The following is a 15,232-nucleotide window of genomic DNA, read 5'->3' on the forward strand; positions in this document are numbered from 1 at the left end:
TACTACGTGTATGACCCGTTTTTACCCCCCCAACAGTTTGGCTGCAATCATACTCCGTTTTCGGGAGAGGGGGCGGGGGTTTGGGTGGGGGGGGGGGGTAGGGGGTGGGGAGAGGCAGGATGGAGGGGGGGGGGAGGTGGAGGGAGGCGAGAGACCAGGGGGCAAGGGGGGACGGGGGGGTGGGGGGGGGGGTAGAGGGGGGGTAGGTATTAACCATTGCAGCTTTCTGTGCAGTCTTGTGGTTGTGTGGTCTGTTGGTTGATGCTGTTGAAAGTATGAACATCGATGGAGAGAGAGAGGGGGGGCGAGAAAGAGAGGAGGGGGAGAGACAGGGGGGAGGAGAGAGAGGAGGGGGAGAGAGACCAGGGGGCAAGGGGGGGGGATAGAGGGGGGGAGGTATTAACCATTGCAGCTTTCTGTGCAGTCTTGTGGTTGTGTGGTCTGTTGGTTGATGCTGTTGAAAGTATGAACATCGATGGAGAGAGAGAGGGGGGGCGAGAAAGAGAGGAGGGGGAGAGACAGGGGGGAGGAGAGAGAGGCGGGGACGGAGGGGGGGGGAGAGGGGGGAAGAGAGGAGGGAGAGAGAGGGGGGGTAAGAGAGAGGAGGGGGAGAGACAGGGGGGAGGAGAGAGAGGAGGGAGGAGAGGGGGGTAAGAGAGAGGAGGGGGGAGAGAAGGGGGGAGGAGAGAGAGGAGGAGAGAGAGGGGGGGTAAGAGAGAGGAGGGGGAGAGACAGGGGGGAGGAGAGAGAGGAGGGAGAGAGGGGGGGTACGAGAGAGGAGGGGGAGAGACAGGGGGGAGGAGAGAGAGGAGGGAGAGAGAGGGAGCTAAGAGAGAGGAGGGGGAAGAGCCAGGGGGGCGGAGAGAGAGGAGGGAGAGAGAGGGTGGTAAGAGGAGAGAGAGGAGGGAGAGAGAGGGGGGGGAAGAGAGAGGAGGGGGAGAGACAGGGGGGAGGAGAGAGAGGAGGGAGAGAGAGGGGGGTAAGAGAGGGAGGGGGAGAGAGAGGGGGGAGGAGAGAGAGGAGGAGACGAGAGGGGGGGGAGGAGGGGGAGAGACCAGGGGGGAGGAGAGAGAGGAGGGACGGAGAGGGGGGTAAGAGAGGGAGGGGGAGAGAGAGGGGGAGGAGAGAGAGAGAGGAGGAGAGAGGAGGGGGGGGTAAGAGAGAGGAGGGGAGAGACAGGGGGGAGAAAGAGAGGGGGAGAGAGGGCTGGAGAGAGGAGGGGGGAGGAGAGGGAGTGAGGGGGAGAGAGAGGGAGGGAGGGGAGGGGGGAGAGAGGAGTGAGGGAGAGAGAGAGGGGGGTAACGAGAGGGAGGGGGAGAAGAGGGGGGAGAGAGGGCTGGAGAGAGGGGGGAGAGAGGGGGAGAGAGAGGAGGGAGTGAGGAGGGGAAGAGAGAGGGAGAGGGGGGAGAGGGGGGGGAGAGGGCTAGAGAGAGGGGGGAGAGAGGGGGAGAGAGGGAGTGAGGGAGAGAGAGAGGGGGGTAAGAGAGGGAGGGGGAGAAAGAGGGGGGAGAGAGGGCTGGAGAGAGGGGGGAGAGAGGGAGTGAGGGGGAGAGAGAGGGAGGGAGTGAGGGGGAGAGAGAGGGAGAGGGGGGAGAGAGAGAGGGAGGGGAGAGAGAGGGGGGAGAGGAGAGACAGGGGCGTCAGATCCACTCCGTTTACGCATACCCAGATTCAAACACTCGACTGTTGGCCGCCGTTTTTTTCTGTTTCTGGACCTTGCAGTTGGAATGAACTTCCTCTTTCGCTTCGTCAAGTCTCAACACTCAGCTCTTTCAAGTCTGGCCTTAAAACCTACCTCTTCTCAAAATAGCCTCCCGTCCCTGCCTCTTCCTTGTCTTCAGTTTCTCCAGTTTTAGAGTTAGGCATGCGTGTGAATGACTGGTGCGAAAGCGCTTTGATTTGTCTCTGCACAAGATTCAGCACTATATAAATACCATTATTATTATTATTAAAGGGGGAAGGGGAAGAGGGAGAAAGAGAGAGGGAGAGAAAGAGAGAGAGAGGGGGAGAGACAGAGAGAGGGGAGGGTGCGGGAGGTGTGAGAGACAGGCTGAGAGAGAGACAGGCTGAGAGAGGGAGAATGGAGTCTCTGTTCGCTTGTGCACGTGTTAGGGGTAAAGTTTCATCTGTGTGCAAGCGCACGTTTATGTGGCAGTGTGTGTGTGTGTGTGTGTATGTGTGTGTGTACGTGTGTGTGTGTGTGTGTGTGTGTGTGAGTGTGAAGACTTGAATTAGAGGGAATCTGTATTTGCAGCTGCACGTGTTTATCTGATATTCAACAACAACAAAATAAATAAATACACAAATATATTTTAAAAGTTTGCAGTCAGGAAAGATGTATAGATATACATGTATAAGCAAAATGATGACTGAGAGAACATGTGTTCCTGTATGTGTGTGTGTGTGTGTGTGTGTGTGTGTTTGCGTGTGTGCAGATGTGTGTGTGTGTGTATCTGTATGTATGCATGCACACATGTATTTATGTCCGAGCTAGACAGTGTGTATTTGTACACACACACACACACACACACACACACACACACACAAACACGCACACACACACACACAACAAAAATTTCACACATGAATCAGTCCCAAGCACTTATTATTGTTTTCTGTCATACAAGCTGCACATTTTCTCTTCTTCAGAAAGATAATTCGCATCATTTACGCCGAACCACTCAGTTTATATACAACACACTATTTACAACAGTCAAAGCATTCAATTTACAACTAACACGCAATTTACAGGAGTCAAAAAATTCAATTAACGATAAAAAAACACAATTCACAACATTCAAAACATATGATTTATGATAAAAACGTAATTTACAACCCCCAGCCCCCAATATATATATATATATATATATATATATATATATATATATATATATATATATATATATATATATCTCTTTTCTTTTCACTACCTGTCTCACTCTGAGCAAACTCCATGTGTGTGTGTGTGTGTGTGTGTGTGTGTGTGTGTGTGTTACAAGGAATATTGATGTCTTTCGATTTTTTTTTTTTTTTTTTTTTTTTTTTTTAAAACCTTCTTTACAAGCTGTTTCGCTTGTCCAATAAATGACTTCTACTTTTACAAAGTCCATCAGGTCAATTTTCCTTAACTGTACTTCTATTTCTTTCAAACATTCATCTTTCGTTTCCACCCTGCGTCGACCAGGTTTCCACCCTGCATCGACCAGGTTTCCACTCAAATTACTATTCCGTTCCCTCCCCCCCCCTCCCCCCACCACCCTCCTCTCCTACTTTTTAAAAGGATAACATTCCAATACGAAAATTCATACTTTCAACAAAATGTCTACGATCACCTCCGTGTGTGATGGGACATTTAACAAAATTTCCTCCTCCTCCTCCTATTTACACGGATCCGGTCAGTAACTCAAGGAGGCGTCGCCGCGTTCGGGTAAATCCATATACGCTAACACCACATCTGCTAAGCAAGACTGCCCGACCGACCAACAGCCAAACCGTAAGTGCTCAGTCACGCCTGGAGAAAAAACCAAATTAATAAACATTTTCTATACATAGATGCAAGTTTATCATATTTACACATATACATACTGGCAGGTGCGGTGGTCAGATGGTTAGGGCGATGGATTCTCGCCCGAGTTTCCCGAGTTCAAACCCTGCTGCACCTGGTGGGTTATGGGGTGAACAATTTTTCCAATCTCACAGGCCAACATATGAACCCCTCTCGTGTGGGTATCCACACAGATGATCACGTTAAAAATCTTGCAATCCCGTTTCAGCGTCCCGTGGGTTAAAGGAAACAAGAACATATCCAACAAGCACGCCGTTGAAAACTGCGTGTGGCTGCCTACACGACAGGGTAAACACACAAAACAGTCACACACGTAAAAATATCGGAAGTCTTGTGTTAAAGCGTGTGTGTATGAGTGCGTGACTGGAATCTGACCGAATGACACAGGAAACGAATGATGAGCGTCCAAAGGCAGCAGTCAGCTGGCTCTAACCAAGGTAGGCAGCCCTACTGAGCAAACGACTCCTGTGTTTGTAAAACGCTTAGAGCCTGGTCTCTGACCAAGGATAGGCGCTATATAAGTATCCATATCAATCAATGACTCCATGTTTGAAAAACGCTTAGAGCCTGGTCTCTGACCAAGGATAGGCGCTATATAAGTATCTATATCAATCAATGACTCCATGTTTGAAAAACGCTTAGAGCCTGGTCTCTGACCAAGGATAGGCGCTATGTAAGTATCCATATCAATCAATGACTCCATGTTTGAAAAACGCTTAGAGCCTGGTCTCTGACCAAGGATAGGCGCTATATAAGTGTCCATATCAATCAATGACTCCATGTTTGTAAAGCGCTTGGTCTCTGACCGAAGATAGGCGCTATGTAAGTGTCCACATCACTGTCACTGTCATCATACTTCACACTGCTCTATGCTGCCTGTGAGCCGTGCTGCACTATACTGCGCTGCTGTGCTTTTAGCGCAGCCTTTCTTTCACCCTACCAGGTCATCGCTTCGATGTGTCGCAACGTTCGTCATCTGTCACCGGAAGGCAGTATATAAACAACAGGCTTCGCTCGCCAGTCTTTTTTGTGTTCCCTCTTCCGCGCGCGGGGGAACAAGGACAAGCCAAGCACGGCCTTTGGTCACTGCCAGTTTGCTCTGTTGCTCTTGTTCTTTACTAGCCGTTTTTGGGGCCCTCTTCTTCGATGATGTAGAAGTCCTGAAACAGAGAGCTGATCGTGGTGGAATGAGGGTTTAGTGGACGTGCCACTGGACAGTTTTCTTTCACTCCTTCAGTTACGTTTCTCTCTCTTCTTTCATTCTCTTGTTCGTTTGGGGTTTGTTAGTTGTTGTTGTTGTCAGGGTTTTTTTTTTTCAGCTCTTCCACTTTTCACAAAACGGTCAGGTAAGTTGTTGCTTTTGAGTTTATTTCATTGGTTTATTTTCTTACTCTCATTCTCCATTCCTCACACACCCCCACCCTCCCCACACCCCCTGGCTTTTTTTGTAAACAGCCAGTTCAATACTCTCGAGTTGCTTTTTCTCTCTCTCTCTCTCTCTCTCTGTCATTCTTTTTTTTTTTCATAATACTTTTGTTCTCTCTCTGTCTTCTTGCTCAGATTTTTGTTTATCAGACTGATGTGAGCCTTATAATAATAATACTATGCTGCACCTTATTGTGACTGATTTAAATAAAATTGCAATGAATGACATCATAATCTGTATAATTAAAACTTGGAAATCCTTTAGAAAGTTGGAGAATGCCCCTTTCAGTCATTATAATATGGTAAGTAAATAAGTAAAAGGGGCCTCCAAGGAGGAGAAGGAGGAGGAGGAGGAGGAGAAGGAGGAGAAGGAGGAGGATTTTTTTTTTAAGTGTCCCATCACATGTATCAGGTGACTGAAGGCATTTTGTTCAAGTATCTAATTTTCACTTTTGTACGTTATTGTTTAAAAGGTAGCTAGGAGAGGAGGGGAGGGCGGAGGGGGGGTGGGGGGGGGGGGGTTAATGGTGAGTAGGGGTTCCAGACATTTAGTTATTAAGTTTCACATTTACAGGATGGAGGGAGGAGGGGTCAGGGGAGTAGGGGGGCGGGGTAATGGCAAGTTGGGCGAAATGGTACAGAAGGAGGGTGGAAACAAAAGGTGATTTTTTTTTATTGACAATACATACAGCTCTCACTTTGCTGTTGGCCCAACTATCAGTTTCAGTTTCTCAAGGAGGCGTCACTGCATTTAGATAAAATCCATATCAATGTTACACTAACACATCTGCTAGGCAGGTGCCTGACCAGCAGCGTAACCCCACGCGCATAGTCAGGCCTTGAGTGAATGCTATATCTGTGTTACCTATCAGAATGGACTTCTTCCACAGAATTTTGCCAGAGGGCAACACTCTCCTTGCCATGGGTTCTTTTTCAAAGCGCCAAGTTCGTGCTGCGCACAGGACCTCGGTTTATCATCGCATCCGAACGACTAGACGCTCAGTTTGATTTTCCAGTCAAGTGTGGGGAAACAGGGCAAGAGTGGGATTCGAACCCAGACCCTCACGGACTCTGTATTGGCAGACGAGCGTCTTAACCATTCTGCCACCTTCCTCCTAACTATCAACTCATGTCGATCTCTGACAGGGCCCGAGCGAGGCAGGCTCTACTGTGCAGAGTAGTGACTCACAGAGAGGTCGGTGTCGCAGGCCTCACAGTGCCAGGCATAGCCGCGAACCTTGGGCGACTTCTTCAGGGGGGGGTCCAGGCAGTGAAAGTGGTACGACAGCTGGCAGTCATCACACCTGGGGAAAAAAAAAAAAAATTAAAAGGAGGAGTTTGTATTATACTCCATGTTTGGAGTTACATATACTTACCATGTCAAACTGATGCAAACTAGGCCTATCGGTTTGCTCTGCTTGGCCAAATTTCGCGCGGCTAACAGTGAAAAGACGAGCAGTCTTGCCCCGGTCCGCTCTCAGCCAATCAAACGCCTCTAAAAGCCATAAGCGCTGAATCATATAACAATAATAATGATAATAATAATGAAGAAAAAAAAAAGAAGAGAGCCAGCATCTGAAGAAAAAACATTTCTAGAAAAAATGAATATATAGTAAATAAAAAAGAAGACAGCTTATATTTATCACAGCTGGAAAATAATTTTTAAAATATATAAACAAAACTTAAAACGAAATAATAATATATATAAAATTTTAAAAGATTTTCGGGTTGTTTTTTTGGCATGAACCGAAGCCTGTGATTGAGAGCATCGTATCTAAATTATTCATCTCAAATATCTGGCGCTGGGAGCGTTATTCACTTAGAAACTTGGCAGTGACAAAGAGTTAACCCATTCTACCCAACAGCTACATGCCTGCTACAACTCCAACAGCTACGTGCCTGCTATAACTCCAACAGCTACATGCCTGCTACAACTCCAACAGCTACATGCCTGCTACAACTCCAACAGCTACATGCCTGCTACAACTCTAACAGCTACATGCCTGCTACAACTCCAACAGCTACATGCCTGCTACAACTCCAACAGCTACGTGCCTACTGCAACTCCAACAGCTACATGCCTGCTACAACTCCTCTGGACCAGCAGTACATGAGAGCACTGCAGAAAAAAAAACACAGTGGCTCACTAAAACAGCGAAAATCGATGGGAGACTTGTTGATTTAATCAGTCAAACAAAGCTTGCGTTTTCATGCTTCCGGAATCCGTAAACGGTTCAGTTAAGAATGCCAACTGTTCCAAGCAAGAATGAACCCATTCTACCAAGCAAGAATGAACTGTTCCAAGCAAGAATGAACCCATTCTACCAAGCAAGAATGAACCCATTCTACCAAGCAAGAATGAACTGTTCCAAGCAAGAATGAACCCATTCTACCAAGCAAGAATGAACCCATTCTACCAAGCAAGAATGAACCCATTCTACCAAGCAAGAATGAACTGTTCCAAGCAAGAATGAACCCATTCTACCAAGCAAGAATGAACCCATTCTACCAAGCAAGAATGAACCCATTCTACCAAGCAAGAATGAACTGTTCCAAGCAAGAATGAACCCATTCTACCAAGCAAGAATGAACCCATTCTACCAAGCAAGAATGAACTGTTCCAAGCAAGAATGAACCCATTCTACCAAGCAAGAATGAACCAATTCTACCCAACAGCAACATGCATGCTACAACTCCAACAGCTATGTGCCTACTGCAACTCCAACAGCTACATGCCTGCTACAATTCCTCTGGACCAGCAGTACATGAGACCACTGCAGAAAAAAAACACAGTGGCTCACTAAAACAGCGAAAATCGATGGGAGACTTGTTGATTTAATCAGTCAAACAAAGCTTCATTTTCATGCTTCCGGAATCCGTAAATGGTTCAGTTAAGAATGACAACTTTTCCAAGCAAGAATCAACGAAATCAGAAAAGCGTGTTGGTACAAGGATACTCATACCTGGTCCACAAGGGAAGTAATCATAGTACAAGTTAACTCACACCTGGGGTAGACGGGCGCCATAGCCGAATGGTTAAAGCGCTGGACTTTCGATCTGAGGGTCCCGGGTTCGCATCACGGTGACGGCGCCTGGTGGGTGAAGGGTGGAGATTTTTACGATCTCCCAGGTCAACATATGTGCAGACCTGCCAGTGCCTGAACCCCCTTCGTGTGTATACGCAAGCATAAGATCAAATACGTTAAAGATCCTGTAATCCATGTCAGCGTTCGGTGGGTTATGGAAACAAGAACATACCCAGCATGCACACCCCCGAAAGCAGAGTATGGCTGCCTACATGGCGGGGTAAAAACGGTCATACATGTAAAAAGCCCACTCGCGTATATACGAGTGGACGTGGGAGTTGAAGCCCATGAACGCAGAAGAACACCTGGGGTAGAATGAGTTAAACAAACATTCAGTCGCTGAGGAGCAGAAGGCCATTCCCCTGCCTGACAGTGTTGGTTGTTACCTCCCCGGCCTGGTTACACACCACGCACACACACACACACGTTTTCTCCCCTTCGATGGGGTTGCTAGCAGCCTACACAGGGCAGGGAATCCAACCCCTGTAGGAGTCTGCACCAGTGCGTCACGATACAGTAACTGTAATCAACCCTTTCACTACCGACCACGGATATACATATATACAGTTTAGAGGTAACTGCATTATCAACAGTCCAGCCGGTCATTTGAATACACTTACTTCCTGGCAAATGAGGACTGCCTTGATGCGCGTTCAAAGCAATATCTCGTTAAGTTCTGGCTCAATTTTGATGTGTGTTTTCGCGTTTTGTAAAGCGAACTTTCTTTTGGTTTTTTTTGGTTTATTTTTCCCATGACTGGGAGTTATCTCAACCTGCCAACACTGAATTTATGATAATATGATAATAATAATGATAACAATAATAATGATAATAATAATAATAATACTCTATTCATTTTCCTTCGAGAAAACATACACTTTAATACTTTTGAGCATTATCTTAAGGGGAGGTTATCGGCCGTAGTTGCTTTCATTTTCTCCGCATAGGCAGATAGTAAATTGCACAGGACAGGAATGTCAGACCCCTGCCGGAGTCTGCACTAGTTGGGTCACGGTTAAGTATGTGTAATTAAACTTAATTTTTGTGGGTTTTTTTCTTTTTAGGAGGTTGGTAATTATTTTTGCAAAAAATCGCAAATAGCTCCTTTACAATTTTTATTCAAAGAAACAACAACAAAAGCATAAAGCACAGAAAGACAAAACACATGGGAAAGCAAAGGGCATCACGCATGGCTTAGTCACGTCAACTCAAGCCCTCATCACAAACAGTCCCGGAACTCAAAGGGTTAAGGGTTAAACGACGGGCGCAATAGCCGAGTGGTTAAAGCGTTGCACTGTCAATCTGAGGGTCCCGGGTTCGAATCACGGTGACGGTGCCTGGTGGGTAAAGGGTGGAGATTTTTACGATCTCCCAGGTCAACATATGTGCGGACCTGCTAGTGCCTGAACCCCCTTCGTGTGTATATGCAAGCAGAAGATCAAATACGCACATTAAAGATCCTGTAATCCATGTCAGCGTTCGGTGGGTTATGGAAACAAGAACATACCCAGCATGCACACCCCCCGAAAACGGAGTATGGCTGCCTACATGGCGGGGTAAAAACGGTCATACACGTAAAAGCCCACTCGTGTGCATACGAGTGAACGCAGAAGAAGAAGAAGAAGAAGAAGAAGAAGAAAGGGTTAAACAAACATTCAGTCGCTGAGGAGCAGAGCACAAGTGCGTTGCCTACCTGACAGTGTTGGTCACCTCTCCGTCCAGGTTACACACCACACACATGATGTCCGGGTGAACCGGACCCTTCTCTTCCTTCTTCGTGCGCGTCGCTGGGCCACCGCTGCCACCCTGCTGCTGCTGCTGCTGCTGCTGCCACCTGGGGGACGTTTTCTCCTGGAAAGACAAAGGTGGGTGGGGGTGGGCGAGGGGGGAGGCGACTCTCATGCTTCGAACGACTCTTGTGTGTTTGTTGTCATAACTTTCATCATCATCATCATCGATGTTACCACCCACTGATATCATCATCATTACCATCATACACATTCCTGCATATCGAACTCCCAAGACACACACACACACACACAGACACACACAAACAGATATACAACAATCTGCAGTCTCACAGACACGAAAGCCACAAACAAAATAAATACAATACACAATACAATACAATACAATACACAAACTTTATTGTCTATACTTTGGTAGAGAGATTTTCTTTTTGGCAGCAGCACATGTCCAACATAAGAAGAAAACAACAAACAAATAAAATGAATAGAAAATAAAAAAGATAACTTAAATGGCACCAAATGGAAACAGCTATATACAAAATATACAGATTACTGAAATTTACGTGCCTCTGCATTTCAGTCAGCCAAACTGCATTGCACATCTACCCAGGCCCAACACACCACACAAAAGACTCAGAAAGAGGGTGCTGCGCAGGCAACCAAAGGGGAGGTAATGCTCCAAGGGAGGCCACTCGCCACACCTACTTTCCATTTCTCTGCATGAAACAGAGGACTTAGTTCACACAGGACAGGGAATCCGACCTATGCCGGAGTCTGCACCAGTGGGGTCATGGTACAGTATACAGGTAATTCAACACTAACTTGGGTGCAATGGCCGAGTGGTTCAAGCACTGGACTTTCAATCTGATGGTCCTGGGTTTGAATCTCGGTAACGGCGCCTGGTGGGAACAGGGCGGAGGTATTTCCAATCTCCCAGGTCAACATATGCGCAGACCTACTTGTGCCTAAACCCCCTCCGTGTGTATATGCTCGCAGAAGATTAAATACGCACATTAAAGATCCTGTAATCCATGTCGGCATTCGGTGGGTTATAGAAACAGGAACATACCCAGCATGCACACCTGGCAAAAATGGAGCATGGCTGCCTACATGGCAGGGTAAATAAACAAAACGGTCATACACGTCAAATGTTACATGTCTGTCTGAGCGTGTATGTATGCATGCATGCCTGAAATCTGATTGAATGACGACACAGGAAACGAATGACGAGCGCCCAATGGCAGCTGTCAGTAGGCTCTACCCAGGGTAGGCAGCCCCGTTGTGCAACTGACTCCTCCGTTTTTGTAAAGCGCTTAGAGCTTGGTCTCCGACTGAGGATAGGCGCTGTATAAGTTATTCATATTATGATTCACTACCTACCTTGCCCCCAACGGAAGAGTCCTCCGCCTTCTTCACGTCTCCTTTCTTCTTGTTCTTGCTGGACGGGGAAGCAGAGGATGTGGCGCCTCCTATACCAGCAGCAAGGGAGGTCACTAGGATATTGCTGCTGGGTGGAGGAGGAGGAGGGGGTGGCTTCTTCTTCGCCTTGGACTTGCTCGACAGCTTCTGAGCAGGGGGGGAAAAAAAAAGAAAAAAAAAAAGTTTAATGGTGAAGGAAATGACGGTGATGGTAATAACTAGAATGGTATGGCAAGATTTGTTTTACAATAAATAGTCCATGGGGGGTGTTGTTGGGGGTAGGGAGCTGTTTTTTTTTGGGGGGGGCTTTTTTTCTTAGTCATGTCATTTTTCATCTCTGGGTAGTTAATTCCATCTGGGGTGGAGGGAGGCTGGAAGAGTGGTGTGTCGGGGTGTGTGTGTGTGTGTGTGTGTGTGTGTGTGTGTGTGTGTGTGTGTGTGTGTGTGTGTGTGTGTGTGTGTGTGTGTGTGTGTGTGTGTGTGTGTGTGTGTGTGTGTGCGTATGATTTTCATCAATTTTATGTCTTTCCACTCAAGAGTAATAATTTGTCATTGTCTTTAACACAGAGAGAGGCAGTAAAAGGAGTATTTGCATGCTTGTGTGTGTGTGTGTGTGTGTGTGCATGCATGTGTGTGTGTGCATGTGTGTGTGTGTGTGTGTGTGTGTGTGTGTGTGTGTGTGTGTGTGTGTGTGTGCGTGCGTGCGCGCACACGTGTGCGTGCGTGCTTGCATACATGTGTGTGTGTGTGTGCACGTATGATTTCCTCATCGCACGGATTTCACCAGGGGAGCTCACCCTCTTAGCCTCCAGACACTCCAGCTGCTGCATGTTCCTGAACTTGATGGGCTCCTTGATGGTCTCCCTTAGGCGCCGCGGGGCGTCCACCAGCTTGGCTCCGGCGCTGGCCTCAGAGTCGTCAGTGGTGGTAGTGACACACCGTGAGCACTGCCTGGGAAACAGCGGTTTGTTGTTTTCGTTATCTAGTCGAATTATAAAATCATATATAATACTGATGTTATTTCTGTATAAAATTAAAAAGCACTGTATTTTTGACTCACTTGTGTAAACAAAGCGAGTCTATGTTTTAACCCGGTGTTCGGTTGTCTGTGTGTGTGTGTGTGTGTGTCCGTGGTAAACTTTAACATTGACATTTTCTCTGCAACTACTTTGTCAGTTGATACCAAATTAGGCATAAAAATAGGAAAAATTCAGTTCTTTCCAGTCATCTTGTAACAATATTGCACCTCTGGGATGGGCACAAAAAAATAAATAATGAAGCCTAATTATATGCAAACTGCATTTACTGTTATATTTATATTTTTTGTATTCTCTAAACTCGGCACTTTGATCTGATATTCTGACCCAACAACAAGAGCAGTCATTATTATCATTTTTGGTTCAAACAGGAACTTCTTTTGCTAAGCATGGAAGTTTTATTTATTTTGCAAACGTTTTGGTGCAGATAGTAAAAAAAGGAAATTACTCTGTAATTAATGCTAGGGGACTTAATTTGCTTTAAACTGATCTTTCTCATCTTAAACGTTACATTTTGAAATTATACTCGATACATAAAAAGCTTGTGTGTTTTACTCTCAGTCACAAAGGTGAGTTTTGAAGGCCTTGCCTCTCTTGTATTGCACTGCACTGTGTTGTGTTATGTGTGGTGTGGTGTGGTGTGTTGTTGTCGTGGTGGTGGTGTGCTGTGCTGTGTTGCGCTGTGTAGTGTCATGTTGTGCTGTTGTCGTGTTCTGCTGTGTTGTGGTGCCGTTGTGTTGTTGTCTTGTGAGGTGTGGTTTGGTGCGGTGTAGCGTGTTGTGTCGAGTTGTGTTGTGTTGTGTTGTGTTGTGTTGTACGGTACAGTACAGTACGGTGTGGTATGGTGTTCCATTGCACTGAAATGCACTGTACTGCATTGCACTGTATTGCATTGCACTGTATCGTATTGATTTGTGCTGTTCTGTTCTGTATCGTATTGTATTCTACTGCATTTGATTGCGCTGTGCTGCACTGCATTTTACTGTATTGTATTCTATCGCACCGCATTGTATTGTAATGATAGGATGCACTGTATTTTGTATGGTGTGGTACTGCATTGCATTCCATTGCATTGCATTGCACTGTATTGCATCACATCACATCCCATCGTATCGTGTCATATCGTACTGATTTGCTCTTTGGTCAAAACAAGACTTACTCTTTGTGTGAAATTCCTGGCTGCTCTGCTCTCACTAGGAAAGAGCACCGCTACACCACTACAGCGCAAACCCCACCCTTTTTTTTTTTTTTTCTTTCTTTCCTTTTTTTCACCCTGCCTGGTCGTGTGCTTACCACCCAAACAGCTTGGACTTCTTGGGCATCCGGGTGAGAGGGGGGTCCAGACATCCCAGGTGGAAGTGGTGACGGCAGCTGTCGCACTTGGCCAACAGGTGCTGGTCCGTCGTCTGAAGGCATATGCCACACCTAGGGAGGGAGGGAGGGAGGGAGTGGGGGGGGGGATGGGGAGGGGTTGTGTGTGTGGGGTGGGGGGGATGAGAAGAAAAAAAAATGAGATGAATTAATAACAAGAAAAAATGAAAACAGAACTGACATATATATATATATATATATATATATATATATATATATATATACAGATGTATATGTATGTGTGTATATATACAGATATATCTAGAGAGAGAGAGAGAGAGGAGGGGGGAGAGGGAGAGAATGAAACGTATAAACGAACCTTTCTTATTGAGGGGAGAGAAAAAAAAAAAGGAATAAGCACAAACAGCTTATTTTCACCCTGCCCTCATGAAAAGGGAAAACGTAACATATAACCCACACAAAAGCATGACATTACATGAATGAGTTTCAAATCATGTCACCAAAAAATAAAGAAGAAGAAAAAAGATGAACAACATACGTACATGCAATAAACACAACTTACGTCAGAAAGAGAAGGACAGAGAGAGAGGAAAGAAGAGAGAGAGAGAGATGTGCGTGTAAATGTGCATGAATGAGAGAGACAGACAGACAAAACAGAGACAGAGCAAGAAGACGCAAAGAATTTTGGAGAGGGGGGTGTTGGGCTAAAAAAGGAAATGATGCTCATATTTTTTAAAGTTTCAATACAGCTCACACAGAATCACTAACACTCTCAAATATAAAATAATGAGAGACTGGAGGGGAACAAATTCAAAAGCATTTACTCTCTCCATACGAACGGCGAAAGAGCGTTTCACCCCAGTTGCCATCATCAAAATATTGCAAGCGGAATGCTCTTATACTGAAGAGGTGAATGTTGACAAAGAATACCACAATTCTGACGACGGAAGCTAAAGGTTGGGTCATTCAGACACCCACTGGACATCCGAGGGGTATGTGTAGAGGAGAAGAGAGGACTGGCCGTACTGAGAGTTAATAACTTGACTGAAATAACTCTAAAATGTATGTGCCATAATAATGGAAAAAAACACAAAAAAACCCTGTCTGACTTTTCAAAACAAGTGCATACAGATATTCAGAGTTGTGTGTTTGTTCACACACACACACACATAAAATCATCGTAAGGAATCTCCTGATAACCCAGTTTATTTTCCTTCAAACTAACACAATATTGTGACTAGCAAATTTTTCAACAAAGGGATGAGAGCTCCAAACCTGAAGTGAAAAGGAAATTTTCTTCCTTAAAATTACATAATCGACAGACAGACAGAAAATACGAAAAGAAAAAAAAAAAAAAAAAAAAAAACTTAGCCGTATCAAGAGCACAGGAACAGGAGTCAAGATGGCTGCCGGAAAAAGAGGGCACTAGCCAGGGTGGCAAAGGGGAGGTTACCCACTTCCGGGAGGTTATCGGCTGTAGCTACTTTCGTTTTTCTCCGCATAGGCAGATAGTAGTTTGCACAGGACAGGAATGTCAGACCCCTGCCGGAGTCTTCACTAGTGGGGGTAAATGGTAAGTATGTGTTGTTAAAGACGAATTTCAAATCTATTCACTTTCTT

At 45.8% G+C, this 15,232-nt stretch overlaps 1 protein-coding gene and 1 long non-coding RNA gene across 5 annotated transcripts in view; one reads left to right on the forward strand and one right to left on the reverse strand.

The window, feature by feature from the left end:
• Nucleotides 1-3,384: 3,384 nt before the first annotated feature.
• The window catches only part of LOC143276456 (PHD finger protein 14-like), a 43,656-nt gene continuing 31,808 nt past the window's right edge, over nucleotides 3,385-15,232 (reverse strand). For 3 of the 4 annotated variants that reach the window (XM_076580956.1, XM_076580957.1, XM_076580955.1), the window contains exons 19-24: nucleotides 13,574-13,705; nucleotides 12,041-12,194; nucleotides 11,205-11,390; nucleotides 9,770-9,927; nucleotides 6,180-6,294; nucleotides 3,583-4,725 (exon numbers count right to left, since the gene is read on the reverse strand). In XM_076580956.1, the coding sequence (XP_076437071.1) occupies nucleotides 4,684-4,725; nucleotides 6,180-6,294; nucleotides 9,770-9,927; nucleotides 11,205-11,390; nucleotides 12,041-12,194; nucleotides 13,574-13,705 (787 nt within the window). In that variant the 3' untranslated portion in view covers nucleotides 3,583-4,683. Of the gene's footprint in view, nucleotides 3,512-3,582; nucleotides 4,726-6,179; nucleotides 6,295-9,769; nucleotides 9,928-11,204; nucleotides 11,391-12,040; nucleotides 12,195-13,573; nucleotides 13,706-15,232 lie in introns of those variants that run through there. The other variant, XM_076580958.1, reaches the window with a different exon arrangement.
• Nucleotides 3,460-15,232, forward strand: part of LOC143276458 (uncharacterized) — a 471,243-nt gene continuing 459,470 nt past the window's right edge. The window contains exon 1 of the long non-coding RNA XR_013053580.1: nucleotides 3,460-3,591. This is a non-coding gene — a long non-coding RNA (uncharacterized LOC143276458). The remainder of the gene's footprint in view (nucleotides 3,592-15,232) is intronic.

The sequence above is a fragment of the Babylonia areolata genome, chromosome 32, assembly GCF_041734735.1.
Source record: "Babylonia areolata isolate BAREFJ2019XMU chromosome 32, ASM4173473v1, whole genome shotgun sequence".
Taxonomy (NCBI): Eukaryota; Metazoa; Mollusca; class Gastropoda; order Neogastropoda; family Buccinidae; genus Babylonia; species Babylonia areolata.